The following is a 19399-nucleotide window of genomic DNA, read 5'->3' as shown; positions in this document are numbered from 1 at the left end:
AACAGTAATTTGTTTGTTCATTCCAAATAGGGTATATCCAAGGGCAAAAAGAATGTGAAGAATTCTTAAACTCCTCAGTAATTAAACTGTTACATAATTAGAAATGAAGATTTTTAGTGTAAGAGAAAAGAGACATATCAAATCAAAGAGTAAAAAAGTCTGTAATGTTTGAATGGAAAATAACAATGTGAAGTTATGTTTTCTCTATATAAAAGACACTAGAAAGGACTAGAAACCATGTTCAAATACCATTCCTATCAAAATGAGCCAGGGTTTTTCTGGAAATATAGCTAATTCTGGCCTGAGCAGGATAATCAAATGACTGATGAGAAAATTTTTAATTCAGCTAATGAAGAATTATAGAACTAGAATACTAACATTTTGTAACTTGTAAGAAAATAATATTCATTGATAAATGCTGTATCTTTGAGGTGAAGAACTTACAGGAAATTTGAATGGATCAACCCAGTGCAATCATTGATCACTCTGAACATTAGAAAATGAAACTGGCGTGTGGCTTTCAATCTCAGTACATAATGCCATTTACAAATGTGTTAAAGACACTATTGAGTTGCCATCAAGAGTATCCAGGCCAGGCACAGTGGGTCGCAACTATAATCCCAGCACTTTGGAAGGCCACATCAGGGGAGGATCAATTGAGCTTGGGAGGTCGAGACCAGCCTGGAAAACATGGTGAAACTTTGTCTCTACCAAGAAAAGAATAAAAAGAGGAATATAGAAAAAAATAAGTCCAGAGTGCTCCAGAAAGACCAACCTGTTTTTTTTTTTTTTCTTTAAACAAAGGGAAAATAAAGGAGGGGGAGCTATATAATGAAACTTAAGTTTTAAGAGTGTGTGTGATGTGTGGTTCATGATTCAAACAAATCAAATGTGAAAAATTATTTTCGAAGTTAAACACTAACTCAGTATTTGATGATTTTAATGAATTAAAGTTGCTTAGGTACAGTGTTCTGTTTCTATTTTTTAGGGATAGATACTGAGATATTTACAGATGATAGGTCTGGGATTTGTTTCAAAACAATCCAGAATTGGGGGTGTATATTGGGTGAATATAGCAACAGAGCAAGATTAACCAGGTGTTGGTAACTGAATCTTGGATATTGGGCACACAAGAACATATTATTCACTCTCCTTTTATATATGTTCAAAATTTTTCATAATAAAAGTTTTTCTTTTTAACAGAAATATTTTTAATACTTTATACTTGAACTGATTTTTTTTTTCTTCTGGATCTAGTTCTACTTTTTTGCCCTCAAAGTAAATCACGTCCTAGAAAGTGATGAGAAATGCCGTATGGTTAATTCGTGGTTCTTGTCCAGATTGCCTCTCAGAACTGAGGCTGCAATTTTATTGGTTATTGGCATCTACCAACGGCATGCATAATCATAATAATAATATGAAGCAAACTTGTATGTTACAGAGCCTTAGTTATCAGGCTTTATTGTATTCTGTTGACATTTAGATCTTCAGAGATTTACTTTTTGAATTTATGCATACCCAGTTATACAGCAGATTAACTTTTAATATGTTCTCTTGTATACTTTCTTACAGCCCTTTTAAAGTAAGCTCAAAGTAAGTAGAATGGACATCTGTATTGAGAATTAAAAAATTCACTAGTGGGATTTCAACACCACCACATCTGGGTTCTTCTAGCGATTTTTTTTTTTTTTTCTGCCCTTTTATGAGATACATAGGTTAAGCAAATTTTAAATATGCTTATATTTTCGCATAGTGGGTCCAGACTTCTCATTTTGGCATAAGGTTCTTTATAATTGGCCTCCTGACTGCCTCTCTAGTCTGTTTTTGCTGATAACGCAAGAAAATCAATGGTGAATTGAGTGATTGAGGAAACAACACACGCAAAACCCCACACGTAGTATGTAGTGCTGAACAGGAAGCAGGTGGTTATTAAGCCCAAGATAGTGGCAGAGAGCTGTCGAACCAGCGGAGTCGACTAGGACCTGGCAGAGTGGAAATGATCCCATAGAGAATATCTCGAATGAAGTCAGGAAGTCAGCTGGCCGTGGGTTGTAGAGGGGCTCTGCTGTTAGCGTGGATGAGGTTGAGGTCACAAGTTACTGAGGAAGTAATTGCTGACAGGAGCTTAGTACTCCGCTCAGAACCACACACAGCTGGTTCCCCTACTCCCGGGCCTAACCCTGCCCTGGAGGCGGAACGCCAGATGGTTACGGCTGCGGGCGGCGGACCGGCGCAGGAGGCGGATGCACTTGGCGTGGGTCTGCGACGCGTCACTCGTGCTGCGGCCAAGCCATGGCAGGAAGCGAGCCGCGCAGCGGAACTAGCTCCCCGCCGCCGCCCTTCAGCGACTGGGGCCGCCTGGAGGCGGCCATCCTCAGCGGCTGGAGGACCTTCTGGCAGTCAGTGAGCAAGGAGAGGGTGGCGAGAACAGCCTCGCGGGAGGAGGTGGATGAGGCGGCCAGCACCCTGACGCGGTTGCCGGTGAGCGTCGGCCGCAGGCCGCGGAGGACCGTGGGGCCGGCCCGGGCCGGAGGGACCGCCGTGGGATCTCCCGGGGTCTGGGGAACTCCTGCGCCCCGGACTGGGTCTGGCCGGGTCCGTGCAGCCCATTCCTGGCAGAGTAGTCACTGAGAAGCTACAGTTGACCAGAAGCGTCTTGGCGTTGACCCTGATGCTCCACAGGCGGCCCAAACATCTCAGGGAAGCACCTAAACGGGGGCCCTGGGGTGAGCAGCCCGACTGCCTTCAAGATTTCCACCCCCAAAACAGGCACATGCGACTATCCGTTTACGGAAATGAGACCGTTCCCAACTTGCTGGTTAACTTGGGAAAGCATTCCAGTGTCCATGTTCCCAGCATCTTTGATTGCGAATCATTGTATCAAAACACCTGAAGGGCCAAGGTTTTTACCCTCTCCGAGGACATTCTGCCTGTGGCTGTTATTGTGTAATTCAAGAGACAAAACTGCCCCTCAGTTGAAAATAAATGACTTAGTTGCAAGTGCCTCAAGTTACCTCAAGGCCACGAGAATGATATACATAATTTATTGTTAAACTTTGGGGTAGATAGGTAAATGAAGAGAACAGAAATTATTGAAAATTATTACAATTCTTTGTCTCATTTGGACTATTGACACCTCCCTCCGACGTATATACCAACATGAAGACTGCAGGTTTAGAATGCCTCCAAGTTTCTACTCCTTGCAAAAGTTTTTCGTAGCATTTTAATATTCTGTAGAGGAACTAAGACTAAGATGACAAATTTACACACTTTGATTTAGTCCGATGATAAAATCAGAAAATTGTCCATTTGATAGAAGTTTTACTTTGAAGAAGAAATTATTTCCTTAACTAATTTATGTAACCAATTGGTATATCCAAATATCACTGAGGAAAAATTGAAGGAACTAGTTATTTTGCTGGAAAAATAGCGAGACAGTGGTTGCTTTTTCAGGAATGTTTCAGTGTTTCAGAAATTAAATTTTTAACAAAACTACGAAAATAATATTCAGTTATGATCCTTTCCTGATGGCAGGAAAATAATAGATTTAATTATTAGTGGTAGATTTAATTATTAAACATACTGACTAGTCAGTTGCCCTTTTGTTATTTATTTGTTGATTGTGTGATTTATCACCCAAAAACTATTTTCTTCATTCCTTTTTCTTACCTGCTGCTTTCTTCTGTTTCAGATTGATGTACAGCTATATATTTTGTCCTTTCTTTCACCTCATGATCTGTGTCAGTTGGGAAGTACAAATCATTATTGGAATGAAACTGTAAGAGATCCAATTCTGTGGAGATACTTTCTGTTGAGGGATCTTCCTTCTTGGTCTTCTGTTGACTGGAAGTCTCTTCCAGATCTAGAAATCTTAAAAAAACCTATATCTGAGGTCACTGATGGTGCATTTTTTGACTACATGGCAGTGTAAGTATCTAGTTTTATGAATTAAAAGAAGATATTAAATTTTACTGTATTACTAGTCAGTATCCAAGTTAGTCCTGACCCTGCTACTGATTTGTTGCATAGATTTGGGGTCTAAGTGTTCTCTTGTCAAAACTGGGAGTTGAGTTAAATTACTTCCTTCATAGAACCCTTTCAGCTTTAATATTTTATTATTTCCCTGTGATGCCTAACCAATATTTTAATAATTATAGGTAGTATAGATAGCAAGAAGTAAAAGACTTCTTAAAATGCTCATGATCTTTAGAACAATTATCATTTTGTTAAATAAGTAAATACTTTTTCATATCCAGAAAAAGAATGATCAGAGATCCCTGTTCTTTGGCAAGGAAGAAAACCATTCTAAAGGCTCTGAGAAATAAGATTATATTAGCACCCAAAAGCACTGACATTTTTTAATATCATGTAGGTGAGATAATTAATGTTACTGAGCAACTGCAGTGTATTGGATTCTACGAGGGATGCTTTATATATGTTTTACTCATTTAATCCTCATGCAACAAGAAGGTGTTATCTTTGTATCATGGATATGGAATTAAGGTTCATGGAGGTTATATGATTTGCCTAAAGTCATGTAGCTTGTAAGGGACTATTCAGATTGGAACCCCATTATGCTACCTCAAAGATGTCTTTGGATCTGGATATAGCCTGTTTTATTGAGAAACTCAAATTTAAGGCATTATTTTAAACGTTTAAAAATATCTATTCTTTAAAGATTGTTTTGTTGTGCTACACTCAGTAGCAACATACAGGATTTTTTTTTTCAAATTTTGAGTTATTCAGAGCCTTCCCCTCTTCTAATACAGTTGTCATTATGTCAAGTGTTGTGAGACTCTTTGATCCAAAGGTATGTCATCTGTTATATATAATCTCAGCAAGTGCTGCCGTATCTCACTTGCTAGGCAATACCTGTACATTGCCCCATAGCTAACCATTGCATGAAGTGTATGTGAGGCTGTGGAGTCAGATTTGCCCAGGGAATAGTAATGATACTAACTACCATTTATGGTCATATAAATTACTTCTAATTTTTACAACCTTGAGTTATTGCTGTTGCTCAAATAATACACATGAAGAAACTGAAATTCAGGCTCTAAGTGGTTCTTATAACTAAAAGTGGTGAGGCTTGGTCAAGTCTGTCTAGCTTCAAAGCTGTTTTTTGTTTGTTTTTTTCCCCTTCATGAGTTACAAGGTTTCTAATAAAAATATTTTGTTAGGTTAGTGATTTCATTAACCAGCTTGATTTATTTGAAGAACTTTAGGTTTTATTTTGATTGGAGTTACTTTTAATTTTTGATAAAATGCGTAATTGGTACTTTAGAGATTTATAGCCACTTCAAGAAACTGAATTGTTTTACATGATTCTTAGTTTTCTAGGTTTGCTGCAAGGATCATTTGAGCCTCATTTAACTTTTACTGAACTGTTATATTTGAGGCTGTTAGTAGGAGTACTCAAGAAATTTAAAACTTGGTTATATTGGTAGTTAGCAATTTTTTGGTTTGTTTGTTTTACCTCTAGCGATATTGTGCTGTCTATCTGTGTGTGGCTTATTTCTGGCACTGAGTTTCTCAATCTTGGCATTATTGACATTTTGAGCCTAATACTTCTTTGTTCTGGAGCCTGCCCTAAGCATTGTAGGATTAATGTTTAGCAGCATCCTTGGCCTCTACTCCTTCTCCCTTCCCCAGTTGTGACAGTAAACATGTTCAAACACTGCCAAATGTTCCAGTGGGCAGGGGTAAAACTCCTCAAGTTGAGAACCTTTATGTAGTAAATTTTCACCCTTCAATCTTTCCATGAGATAATCAAAATGAAAGATTAGAAAGTAAGTAACCACTTCTTGGGGAAGATTTCCTTAGCTTCTGGGCCACTCCTACTCTTATGGCACCTTGTGCTTTTCCCTGTCAGAGCACTCCACATACATGTTATAAAAGTGTCTACCCTCCATTGTCCTCCTAGAGGATTGGGACTATATAATCACTCTATCCCTTGTTTCTAGCAAGTACTCAATAAATTATATATTGTTGAATGAATAACTGGCTGTTTTCTGTGTTACTGTTCTAATTGTGACAATTTTATACAGCTATAAAATGTGCTGTCCATATACAAGAAAAGCTTCAAAAACCAGCCGTCCTATGTATGGAGCTGTCACTTCATTTTTACACTCCCTGATCATTCAGAATGAACCACGATTTGCTATGTTTGGACCAGGTTTGGAAGAACTGAATACCTCTTTGGTGTTGAGCTTGATGTCTTCAGAGGAACTTTGCCCAACAGCTGGTTTGCCTCAGAGGCAAATTGATGGTAATTTTCATGTTAACTTACAGTTATTTCAAACACTTTGAGCTTGACATTCTTGTTAAAAAAAAAAGAAATTAATTTTTAATTAATTATTTGCTATAATGAAATATAGTATTTTGGTTATTGGGACCCTCACCAGGTTCCACTGGACTGACAATTAATTTACCTACTATAAGAAAACTTCTTAATTCCTCAAATTTGTACACTCCAGACTTTAAAATTATGTGAAAGTAAATTATTTGTTGCCAGGATGTTGTATAGCGGGATACAATATTTATCATATTTGAAAAAAGCAGAAAAAACAATTCAGCATTTGTGTGCAAAGTGTTTTGATATATATTGGAATTCAAAAGAATTAAATCATCACCTTCCCCTCTTTCTATTAGAAAAAACACCATAACACATAAATATTTGGCAAGGCAGGATAAATAGTAAATATAAGTGATAATAAAATTTAGCCTTTGCTTTACTTATTTATTGAGAGCCAGCCCCTAATAGTGAGATAGATGATAGGGTTGCAGAGATTTAGAACAATATCTGTGTCTGCCTTCAAGACACTTGGTGTGGGTGAGGACATAGACAAGTATACAGATAATTGGACTATGATATAATTAGCTCCTGGGTAGAAAGGTCATGGTCAAAGAAGGCTCCATATTGAAGATGATGTCTCATATGAGTCACTAGGGTGAGTAGTTGCAGGCCATCACAAACAGACAGTAAAGGTGTTCCAGGCAGGGAGAACTACATTTCTAAAAGCACAAAGCTCTGGATGTGGAGGACACATTTGAATTATCACTGTGTATCTAGAAAGAGTAGAGCTATGTGAAAAGACACATATGTACCATGCTTAAGCATTTGGGAGCTGTTGAAGGATTTTAAGTAGAGGATTGAAATGATCAAGATTGCATTTTAGAAAGGTTACTCAGGCTCCCAAGTGAAGAATTGATTAGAAGGGGCTGAAGATATGGAGACCCATTAAGAAGCCACTGTAGGCCAAGTGTGGTGGCTCACGCCTGTAATCCCAGCACTTTGGGAGGCCAAGGCGGGTGGATCATGAGGTCAAGAGATGGAGACCATCCTGGCCAACAGGGTGAAACCCCGTCTCTACTAAAAATACAAAAAATAGCTGGGCGTGGTGGCATGCGCCTGTAGTCCCAGCTACTTGGGAGGCTGAGGCAGGAGAATTGCTTGAACCCGGAAGGCGGAGGTTGCAGTGAGCTGAGATTGCGTCACTGCACTCCAGCCTGGCACCTGGCAATGGAGCAAGACTGTCTCAAAAAAAAAAAAATGCTACTGTAATATTGTGATTAAAATATGAAGAGGATCTGAATTCTAAGTCACTGTTAGTGAAGATGAGAGAAGAGAATGAATAGTAAGGATATAAAATTGACAGAATGACTGTATTAGCAGTAATAAGGATGGCTTCAGGTTTCTGAAGTTGTGTGTTGGATGATAGCTACTAGGGTAAAGGAGAAGTAAGAGAAACTTGGAAGGGGTCAGCTAATGGTAAGATCTGTAGAGGGAGGCAGCTATTATTTGGAATTTGTTGATTTTTGATAACTGTATGGAAGATCCAAGTAGAGATACCTACCATAAGCAAATCCACTAGAACAGAAGCTCCATGAAGGTAAGAATTTTGTGCACTTTTATTTTTAGCTATATCTGTGGGGCCAGGCATATAGCAGGCACTCTCTGTGTATTTGGTGAATGGGTGAATGACTTTATGGATTATTATATGCATCTATCTCACAAGGGCAAGATCTGGGATAGAAACTGAGATTTGGGAGTCATATGGAGTCCACATGGACTGGAAGTTTTTGAGGATGAGAGGAAGATTGGAGATGGGTGCTGAAATCTTCAGTTTATGCTTGGGGGAAATGATTATTAAATGGAGATTCATAAATAATAACGACAAGGAAGGAAAGAGTGCTACAGCTGAATGATGTGTTTCTCAAGCAGAAGGAGTTTTTTAGAGGGTTAGTGAGTAATGGTTTAGACATGGCATTGGGAGTTAAGAGAACTTCAATCCCACCTCTTTACCCCAAGTTTTGAGAAAATAAGCATCTTTCTACTTGAGAGCTCGCTTCAGGAGAAGCCTCACCCAAGAGCAGGCCAGTTTCAAGTAGGGCCATTTAGGTCAAAGGAACACTTCAGGAAGAGGTTGAAGAAATGGGGAAGTTTAATGGTTATAAAATGACAATCCATTTTCCAGAAAGCAGCTGACGTGATTGTTTTAAAATGTCAATTTATGCCTCACACTCAGCAAGATGAGAGAATATGGGGTTACATCACTGGCAAAGAAGGGCAGAACAGTATGGGGACTATATTGGACTGAAGTTAGATGTGTTGCGAGGATAATCTCTGGGAGTACAGCTGATGAAAACAAAGGTCAGAAACATGGTAACTTTAGATTCTGTGGTCTCTGTGAAACATGTACCTGACCTGGTGGCTGGAGGACTAGGATCACATGGCCTGGGATGGTTGCAGTCCTAGCACTTAAGAGCCCTAAACATGTATTGCCTAGAATGGTGACCTGAGATGGTATGGCATAGCTTATTTAAACAAATAAATTGGTTATAATGCAGGAATTCAGACTATGAAAGGCTGGAGTTGCCTCTAATGAGTTTAGTAGGGGCCAGATATTAAGGTTTTGTTTCTTCATCTGAAGAGCAATAGCTTGGTAGAGAAGATACTTAATTAGATAACATTATTAAAAAATTCTTCCAGCTGCTGTCAGAAGAAACAATAATAGGAGACTGGTTAGAAGTGATTGCAGAGGTCTGGGTGAGTGAAGATGACAGTTTAAAGTGTAGCCATGGGGATGTAAAGAACTGAACAGATCTAAAAGAACATTTATATAGCAGGATGATATAGAGCCATGATGGCCCAGAAGGGTCTTTCAAGGAGGCAAAAGGAGAACCAGCCACTTAGTGTTAACACAGCCCAAGGAGGGAAGAGATTAAGAAAGCAGAACATATAACAGTGAACTAATGATTCAGATATAAAGCAGTAACAAGCTAATATTTAGCACCTGTGATTTACTAGTCACCCTACTAGAAGTTTTACATATGTGATCTTATTTAATCTTCCCAATAAGCCTAAGAATTATGTATTACTTCTGCTTCTTTTTGGTGTCAAATTGAGGGATACAAATACATGGCTGTAAGTGAGAAATTCAGGATTATAAACCAACTCTGTTGAATTCGAAATTTCAGTGTCTTCAGTATTTTCTCAATTTACTAAAGTGCTTTTGGCGACTCCTCATTAATTTATTTTTTGAGACAAGGTCTCTGTTGCCCAGGCTGGAGTACAGTGGCATGATCATGGCTCACTGCAGCCTTGAACTCCCTAGCTCAAGTGATCCTTCTATTTCAGCCTCCCAAGTAGCTTGGAAAAAGGCATGTGACACCATGCCTGGCGAATTGTTTTGTATATTTTTTGTAGAGATGAGGGTCTCACTATGTTGCCTAGGTTGGTCTTGAACTCCTGGCCTCAAGTGAATCTCCCACCTCAGCCTCCCAAATTGCTGGAATTACAGGTGTGAGCTACTGTGCCTGGCTCTGCATCAATTTAAAAACAGCTTTTCATAGGAGGAAAAAGACACTTAATTGAATGTATACGTGGATTATTAGACTAATGGAGAAACATAAAAGTGTGAATATGAGTCTTAGTCTTGAGGATAAATAGTAATAGCTGCTATGATGCAGCTGCTACTGATAAGATGATAAAGTTGTTGATGATAGTGATGATGATATAAGAAGAACTATTATAAGCCTAGCAGCTTTTTCTTTCTGTATATTACCATGTGAATGAAAATTACATACAGCATCTTTTCCTTCAATGTAAGCATTTCATTTTATTTCAAATCTACGTATACGTTGTTATACAGTTTTTTTCTTTGCTCTTTTTGCTTTCACTGGGTAATTTTCAGTCTGATCTTTTGCTATTTTTATTAATGACTTGTTTGGATAACTGTGATTTTCTTTATTAGGTATTGGATCAGGAGTCAATTTTCAGTTGAGCAGCCAACATAAATTCAACATTTTGATCTTATATTCAACTACCAGGTAAGGCTACCTACTTGATGGCTTAACTGAAACATCAGAACTAAAACATTTTAGGGGGTGGATCCTGTTTAGTATCTTTATTTTCTATATTTACAATTTTTTTTCTAGAAAGGAAAGAGATAGAGCAAGGGAAGAGCATACAAGTGCAGTTAACAAGATATTCAGTCGACAGAATGAAGGTGATGATCAACAAGGAAGCCGGTATAGTGTGATTCCGCAAATTCAGAAAGTGTGTGAAGTTGTGGATGGTTTCATCTATGTTGCAAATGGTGAAGCTCATAAAAGTAAGCACTCATATATATATATATGTATGTATGTATATTTAAGCATCACTGCCTTGTTCTTTTCAAAGCAAATAAAAAGTACCTTTTTAATTATTATTGTGGCTTCTTAAGACTATGATGGCTAATTTTATCAATGTGATTTTCTGACCCTTACTATTAATAGAGGGTTTTAACACTTTGATGTGCATTAGGATCACCTAGGGAGCTTGTTAAACATGTTAACAAGCTGATTCTTACCCTGGTGGATTTTATTCCTAGATTTGGGTTGTGTGAATTCGATTTGGGAAGCTGTTTTTTAAAAGCATCCAGGGAGTTCTAATGCATTCCAGAGTTTGGTACTACAGCTATACAATATTTTTTGTTGTACGCTTCTGCATTTTTTTTTTTGATACTGACATTTTGTCTGCTTCTGGCTTTATTCAAATAATCTATGCAAATAACTATGAACAATTTTACCTTTGTTTTATCCAAATAGTAGAGAGATGTGATGGTGGGGTGTTAAGTAGATTAGCTGAGAACACTGTCCATATAGTCTGAATAATTGCCATTAAGAATGCTATTTGTGTGTGAAATCAAAATATCATTGGGACATGAGCCAGTATTATAATATCTTCCCCAAATCCTTTGTGAACAAGGTAGAATATAAATATATAATATACTGTATATATATTATAGTTCTTTATCTAATACACTTGTTTGAATTTCTGTTGAATTTATTTTCCCTGTGATCTGTTAGGCATGGAAGCATTATACTTTGCAATTACTTTCTGTTATTACATGGCTGTCTATAAAGTGAAAACTTAGAATCCAAATAAAAGATGAGTTCATTTAACAAGTAGTTTTTTAGTTCCTACAAGCATGTTGTAGTTACAGTTGGGAACTAAAACAGATATAGCCTCTACTTTTATCTAGTTTTCCAATCTGCTCCCTATATCATCCTATAAAACAAGCAGAATAAATTTATAAACATTACAAGACACAAAGACACTATACCCACTTATCAGCTTTTTCCCACTGGCCTCTACTAGGTGCTCTTGTAAAAGGTTAGTGATAGGGCAGGAGACATATAAGTGCCCTCCTTGATACTACAGGCATGCATGTGATGACCAGCTGCTACTTGGAGACAGGTATATCTTCCTGCTTTCTATATCCTTTTCTCAATGAAGTCAAAGCTGTTTTCCACAGACAAAAGTTGACTGCTGCTGTCTCAAGAGAGAGAAAAACAAAAGCCGTCTTAGGGGAGGAATAGGAATCCCACTTGTACCAAGGATCTTGCGCTGATAGGAATTAAATGTTTGCTGACTCTGGAGCAGAGGCAGGAAATTTACAGTGGAGACCTTTCTACCAATACAAGGCAGAATTCAGCAGTCATGCTGGAACACTGAAAGCTCCCACCACTGAGACTCAGGTGCACAGGGCCTACCTAAGGCCCGAGGCTGGGATAAGAAATCTCCATGTCCCTACCAATTAAGGAGCAATAGCAGACTACTGCAGGGATGGAGGAAAGGTATGGAGAGGCTCTCCCTGCCCCTCTCCCATAGCCCCCATGGCACAGGTACAAGATCTGCTGAAAGCTGAGGAACAAGTAGAAACTCTGAGAAAGAAACACTGGCACTCCAGTTCTCTTACTGAGAACAAGATAGCAGCAGCATGCTGCTGAAAGAATTTAAAGTCTATGTGTTAAAGTTAACTATAGCAATAAAAGCCAAATCCAGCTCAACTACAGAGTAGTTTGACTCAACATATTGAAATAATAGCCTTACTGAAGAATTATGATGCCTGTTTTTAAGAATAAATTCTCTTTACTTCAGTCTCTACTGCTTTTCTACATAAAACACTTAACATTAAATCTAAAAATCATAAGATACTCACACACAAAATCAAAACGAATGACACATTGCCATGAAATGAGGCAGTCAGTTGAACTAGACCCAGAAATGGCCTGGATTTTGTTATTCTCAGAAAGAGACATTAAAATAACTATGATTAAGAGATCTAGGTCAGGTGCAGTGGCTCTGGGAGGCCAAGGTGGGCAGATCGCTTGAGCCCAGGAGTTCGAGACCAGACTGGGCAACATGACAAAATTCCGCCTCTACCAAAAAATATGAAAACTTAGCTAGGCATGGTGGCATGCACCTGTAGTCCCAACTACTTGGGAGGCTGAGGCAGGAGAATGGCTTGAGCCTGGGAGGCAGAGGTCACAGTGAGCTGAGATCATGCCACTGCATTCCATCCTGGGTGACCGAGTGAGACCCCAAACACATGAAAAAAAAATTAGAGCAAGAGATCTAGTGGAAAAAGTGGGCAATATGTGTGAACAGATAGATTTTTCAGCAGAGAAAAGGAAACTGCTTTGAAAAAGTAAAATGAGAATGCAAGATATGAAAATAAGACAGCAGATGAATTGTTCCTTCAGTGGGCTTATTAGCAAAGGAAAAAATCATTGAACGTGAAGATAAGTCACTCCGAATTATCCAGATTAAAACACAAAGAGAAAAAAAAAAAGAACAAGGAACAGAGTGTCTAAGAGTTGGGGGAATCTATCCAGTGATCTAACTCAGGGTTCAGGAAACTTTCTTAAAGGGACAGACAGTAAATATTGTAGGCTTAGAAGCCATACAGTTTTTTGTTTTACAGTCACTTAGCTCTGCTATTACAGTACAAAAGCAGCAGAGACAATATGTAAATGAATGGGCAGACTGTTTTCCAATAAAGATTTATTTAGAAAAATTGACTCACAGAATGTAGTACGCTGACCCCTGATCTAACTTAACTGTAATTGGGAGTCCCAAAACATGAAAGGAGAGAGAACAGGAGAAAAGGAATTTTTGAACAGATAATGGCCAAAATTATGGAAAGACAACAAATCCCAGATTGAAGATGCTCAGAGAACTCCAAACATAAATATAAAGAAAAATACATCAAGGTACATCATAGTCAAACTGATAAAAATCATTGATAAAGAGAACTTCTTTAGGGCAGTCAGAGAAAATGAAAACATACATATAGAAGGCCAAGACAATAGACAGCAAATTTCCTGACAGAATTGCTATAGGATAGAAAGCAATAAAGAGAAATCTTTATGGTACTGCAAGGGGGAAAAATCCTATATCTAGTAAAAAATGATTTTTGAAAATAAAGGCAATGTTAAGACTTTTTTAGACAAACAAAAGTTTAGTGTCTTAGTTCATTTACAGCACTGTAACAGAATACACCAGACTTGTATATCAATGCATTTCTGTTTTTAGATTATGGAGACATCAGAATGGTACTGTGATTTTTTTCCACCGCTGGCTTCACCTAAATTCCCGTTCACCGAAGACTACTTAGTATAATTTTATTACAGATCAATAAGTGATTTTTTAAAGAACAGAAATTTATTTCTCACAGTTCTGGACATCAGGAAGTCCAAGATTAAGATACCAGCCTCTGGTGTCTGGTGAGTGCCTTTCTTGCTGATTTCTTACACAGCAGAAGGCAGAAAGGAAAGCGGGAGATTGCATTCTCACATGACGGAAGAGGGAAAGATAGGGCTGCATGCCTTTTTTAATGGTAATATTAATCTACTTATGACAGTGGAGCCCTTATTACCTAAACAACTCCCAAAGACACACCTTGCCCCAACACTGTTGCATTGGGGGTTAAATGTTCAACACATGAATTTTGAGAAACACATTCGAACCACAGCACTGAGAAAATTGTCAACAGATCTTCACTATAAGAAATCTTAAAGGAAGCTCTTCAGGCAGAATAATGTGATAACAGATGGAAATCTGCATCTACTGAAAAGATGAAGACTCCTGGGATGGTAACAATGTAGCTATATATTAAAGGTTTTTTTCTAATTTTAATTTAATAAAAAACAAATAGTATATTATGCATGTAGGACATTTTAAAGAAAAATATATGATAATAGAATGTATCATGGAAGAGAGAACATTGAAGTATATTGTAAGTTTCTTCTATATGTGAAATGGCATAATTAAAGGTAGACTTATTAAAAATTAAAAATGTGTGTTATAAATACTTGAACAACTACTAAAAAATGTATAATGAAGGTATAACTAAATAAGCCAGTAGTGGATATAAAATGGAACCATTGAAAAACTCAGTCTAAAAGAAGGAAGGCAAAGAGAGAAGAAGGAACAAAGAACATATGAACAAGTCAAAATCTAAGACATATAGGATAGATTTAAATGCACCTTGTTGTTAAGTATATTACATGTTTATTTATTTTCAGTTGCTATTAACAAATTACCTCAAATTTAATGGCTTGAAACAACATCTATTTTTTAGCTCACAGTTCTCTATGTCAGAAGTCAGAACATGGTAGTACTGAGTTCTCTGCATAGGGCCTCATGAGATAAAATTTGTGTATCATATGGTTGCATCCTTTTCTGTAGGCTCTGGGAAAGAATTTGCTTCCAAGATCATTCAAGTTATTGGCTGAATTCAGTTCCTTATTTTTGTAGGACTGACCTTCCCGTTTTCTTGCTAGCTGTCAGCTGGGGGATGCTATTAGCTTCTATAGGTCACCTATATTTCTTGCCATGTGACTCCCTCCATCTTCCAATCCAGCAATGAAGAATCTACCCTGCATCGAATCTTTCAACAGGAAGAGCTGCTTCTAAGAGCTCACCTGATTAGGCCAAGCTCAATGAGGATAACGTCTCTTTCTTAAAGTCAACTGTGTCTTAAAGCCTAATCATGGGCATGATGCCCCATCTTATTTGTAGGTTATTTAGACACTCAAGGGGAAAAGGATTATGCAAGGGTTTGGAACACTGAGGTTATCTTAAAATTCTGCCTACCACAAAATGCAAATAGTCTAAACACTCCAACAGAAGGCTGGGATTGTTGGTTTCCATAAAAAAGCTAAACTCAACTATATGCCTGTATTTTGAAAGTAAGCCCTTTGAATGAAAGGGTAGTGACATCTACAGAATTTGTGAAAGGAAATACCTGTATCAAGCATTTTTTCTTTTAGACTATGGAGACATCTGAAGAGTACTGTGATTTTTTTTCCCCCTCAATTTATGTTTGGATCCTGGTAAATATTTTGTTCCCTTGCTTTGTTAGTTTTTTATTTTATTATTTTCAAAACTATAAAAAGTAATGCAAATTAAGGGTTTTTTGCTTACATTCCTTAGGACATAAATGGCAAGATGAATTTTCTCATATTATGGCAATGACAGATCCAGCTTTTGGGTCTTCAGGAAGACCATTGTTGGTTTTATCTTGTATTTCTCAAGGGGATGTTAAAAGAATGCCCTGTTTTTATTTGGCCCATGAGCTGCGTCTGAGTCTTCTAAATCACCCGTGGATGGTAAGATCATTTATTCTCTAGTGACAGAAATTTTATTTTGCCCTCTATTTTCTATTTGATTTTTTTTTCTATTCATCTTCTTTAAGGAAATGGCATTCTAAGTCAATTTTAATAGCTTAATCTATGGGAGCTATGTGATTGGCAATAATAAATGTTAGCTGATCAGTTGTTTCTTATTTGCCTCTTCTCTCATAGAAAAAGTGAGATTACAATTGGGGATATCTTTTTCTTTTTGTTTTTTGTTTTTGTTTTTGTGAAACTGGGTCTCACTTTGTCACCCAGGCTGGAGTGCACTGGCACCATCACAGCTCACTGCAGCCTCAACCTCTAGGGCTCAGGTAATCCCTCCACCAGGGATTACAGGTACCTGGGACTACAGGTGTGTGCCAGCACACCCAGATAATTTTTTGTATTTTTTGTAGAGAAGGGGTTTCTCCATGTTGTGCAGGCTAATCTTGAATTCCTAGGTTCAAGCCATCTGCCTGCCTTGGTGTCCCAAAGTAATGGGATTACGGGTGTGAGCCGCCGTGCCCGACCAGGTTGTTTTTTTAGATGCCACTATTATGTTTTTTTTCAACATCAATGTATTATGCTTTATGGACCATCAAAGGTATATGTTCCATCTTATAGTTTATTGCTTTCTAAAATTTATTTATTTATTTATTTATTTTGAGACAGAGTCTCGCTCTGTCACCCAGGCTGGAATGCAGTGGTACAATTTTGACTCACTGCAACCTCTGTCTCCTGGGTTCAAGTGATTCTCATGCATCAGCCTCCCAAGTAGTTGGGATTACAGGCATGTGCTACCATGCCTGGCTAATTTTTGTATTTTTGGTAGAGACGGGGTTTTACCATGTTGGTTAGGCTGGTCTCAGACTCCTGGCCTCAAGTGGTCTGCCCACCTTGGCTTCCCAAAGTGCTGGGATTATAGGCATGAGCCACCGTGCCCAGCCCCAAAATATATTTTAATTATGGCATCCTTTCTTCAAATGAAACCTGACATGAAAACCCCTGGTTAAAACAGATAAAGAAAAGTTAAAGTTGGAAACACTTTTGCAGAAGAACTGAGAGGATTTTCTTTGTTCCCCTTCCACCTCTTCCCTGGAGGTCCAAAGACTCTTTGGAATGAAGTTTGAAAGCTACTAATAAAGTTTGCCCTTCTGAATGGTGGGAGTTTTAGCTTTACCATTAGGAAGAGTGGCAGTCTTCCAGACACATTTTTGCAATATGATGTCACACATATGACTAGCTGGGTCACTAAAAAATGTTTTAGTCTTCAAAGTAGATCCTTTGGACGATTTTTTCCCCCTGATATATGCAAGCATGTCACAGAAATGGTAGTTCTTTCCATTTCCATAGCTGAATTCCAAGGCAAATAAGCCTTATGTTGGTAGTAGTTATAAGAGAGATAATCTTATTTTTATCTAAGTGCTCTACAAAAGAAAAGTTGAACAACTTATCCTAAGTTTATTGGAATTTTTAAGTTCTATTCTCTTTTTAGTGTCCAGAAAAATGTCCCTCCTACTCATAAGATTTTGGATTAAGTTTCTTACTAACAATATTCTCTCTTATGTGTTCATAGGTCCAGGATATAGAGGCTGAAACGCTAACTGGTTTTTTGAATGGCATTGAATGGATTCTTGAAGAAGTAGAATCTAAGCGTGCAAGATGATTCTCCCTTCAGACTTTGGGAACTGAAATCATTTGAAATTTGTTACTAAGGTCATGGTATGGATATTTTTTCAGTCAGCCTACCTTGTCCTGCCTTTTTACAGATGGGCTTTAAATTGGACAGCTGTAACTGCTGTGATTTTTATATTATTTTTACTCTTTACCATAAATCAATTGCAAGAAAAGAGTTTCATTTCTAGTATTTAACCCCAAAATGAACCTTAAAAAAATTTTTTTTGGTAATTTTTATATTTTCTCTTTTAAAAAAATATTAAATTCTCAAAAAACAAGTTTGTGCCTCTCTCATTCCTTGAGTTTCTATTCTTTTTGGTATAAAGATTGCCTTAGTGAGTAATAGCAAATTTGCTAAGCTTTCCATTAAGTCTTTTCAAGGGTTCATAAGTGGTTATCGGAAAAGAAATTTTTATCTATTCTTAAAAAATACACTGCTTAAAGACTGAAAAAGGTACTGGAATTGCATTTAATATTATGGCCATACAATCCCCATTTTATTCTGAAACAGTAGAGAACAGCTTATATTTAATATTGTGAAAAATAATTTTTCCTGATAGTTCTTACTATTTTCAAATAACTTCGAAACTCATAAGATACTAAAGCCAAATTATATTCCATAATCATAGAGAATACTTCCCACAGACTTGTATGCATCATATTACCTCATTCCACAAGTGGCTTATACTTGGCAGAGGAAACACCTTAATATCTCACTGGAACTCAAGAATTTTAAGATTATAGTAAAAGCCATAAATATCTACATGTACTTCATGTAAGTTCCATGTTTAAATATATTTCTGTTTTGGACAAAGTTTGTAACATATATTATACACATAATTGTATTTAGTCTCTTTAAGGTCAATCCTATTACTGTTTTGACACTTTTGTTGTGGGGACTGAATTTTGCATCCTAACTATTGGGTTAGGAGGTCTTTGAGAAAGACCTGTGTACATATGGTTTCACATTTGTCAGAATGTTTACTGACATATTTGTAATTTTGCTATAGTTAGGCATTAATAATTCTTTCTTTCTTTTTTTTTTGAGACAGAATTTTGCTCTGTCGCCCAGGCTGGAGTACATGATCTTGGCTCACTGCAACCTCTGCCTCTTGGGTTCAACGGATTCTCCTGCCTCAGCCTCCCAAGTAGCTAGGACTACAGGCACATACCACCATGCCCAGCTAATTTTTTGTATTTTTAGTAGAGTTGGGGTTTCACAGTGTTAGCCAGGACGGTCTCCATCTCCTGACCTCATGATCCACCCATCTCAGCCTCCCAAAGTGCTGGGATTACAGGCATGAGCCACTGTGCCTGGCCGAGGCATTAGTATTTCTGATTATTAATAATCCAAAGTTATGATAGAAAAGTGGTTTAATTTACTAAGTACCACATGGAAACAGAACAATGCTTTTACATCAGCTCACTTTTTTTAAAATGACATTTCAGTGCTATAATTAAGATATTGTATCTGATGAATGGAGAAAATAAAATATGCAGATAATTTAGTATCAAATTCTAGATCACTCACTAGCTTTAAATTAGTTCCTTATGCTCTTTTTTTCCCTTATAGCACACTCCAGTATTTATTATCTAGATTTTTGCTAAAGCAAGATACATTTATTTTTCTAGTGTTTAATTTTCCACAGAGTCCCAATCAAATCTCTTTTTCCTCCTCTATACACTATGAAATGTGTCTATCTTATATTAACTCATATAATTATTCTAATCCTAATTATCTTTGGATAGAACTTACTGCATGTCTTAGGGTTCT

General features: G+C 37.4%; 1 protein-coding gene across 2 annotated transcripts; it reads left to right on the top strand.

The window, feature by feature from the left end:
* Positions 1-2272: 2272 nt before the first annotated feature.
* On the top strand, positions 2273-17903 carry FBXO4 (F-box protein 4). 2 transcript variants are annotated; one of them, XR_013532661.1, is made up of 7 exons: positions 2273-2481; positions 3692-3927; positions 6048-6268; positions 10257-10332; positions 10441-10616; positions 13865-15942; positions 17525-17903. XR_013532661.1 is itself a non-coding variant. In XM_002745021.7 (7 exons), exons 1-7 carry the CDS (start codon positions 2293-2295, stop codon positions 17612-17614), a joined length of 1164 nt encoding a protein of 387 aa, XP_002745067.3. In that variant the 5' UTR covers positions 2273-2292; the 3' UTR covers positions 17615-17903. The 2 variants fall into 2 exon arrangements, 1 of the variants encoding a protein (XP_002745067.3); XM_002745021.7 differs by having other exon boundaries at positions 15767-15942.
* Positions 17904-19399: the final 1496 nt, after the last annotated feature.

Source organism: Callithrix jacchus, chromosome 2 (genome assembly GCF_049354715.1).
Source record: "Callithrix jacchus isolate 240 chromosome 2, calJac240_pri, whole genome shotgun sequence".
Lineage (NCBI taxonomy): Eukaryota > Metazoa > Chordata > Mammalia > Primates > Cebidae > Callithrix > Callithrix jacchus.
The sequence above is the reverse complement of the archived record's forward strand: the minus strand, read 5'-3'. Positions and strand labels throughout refer to the sequence as shown.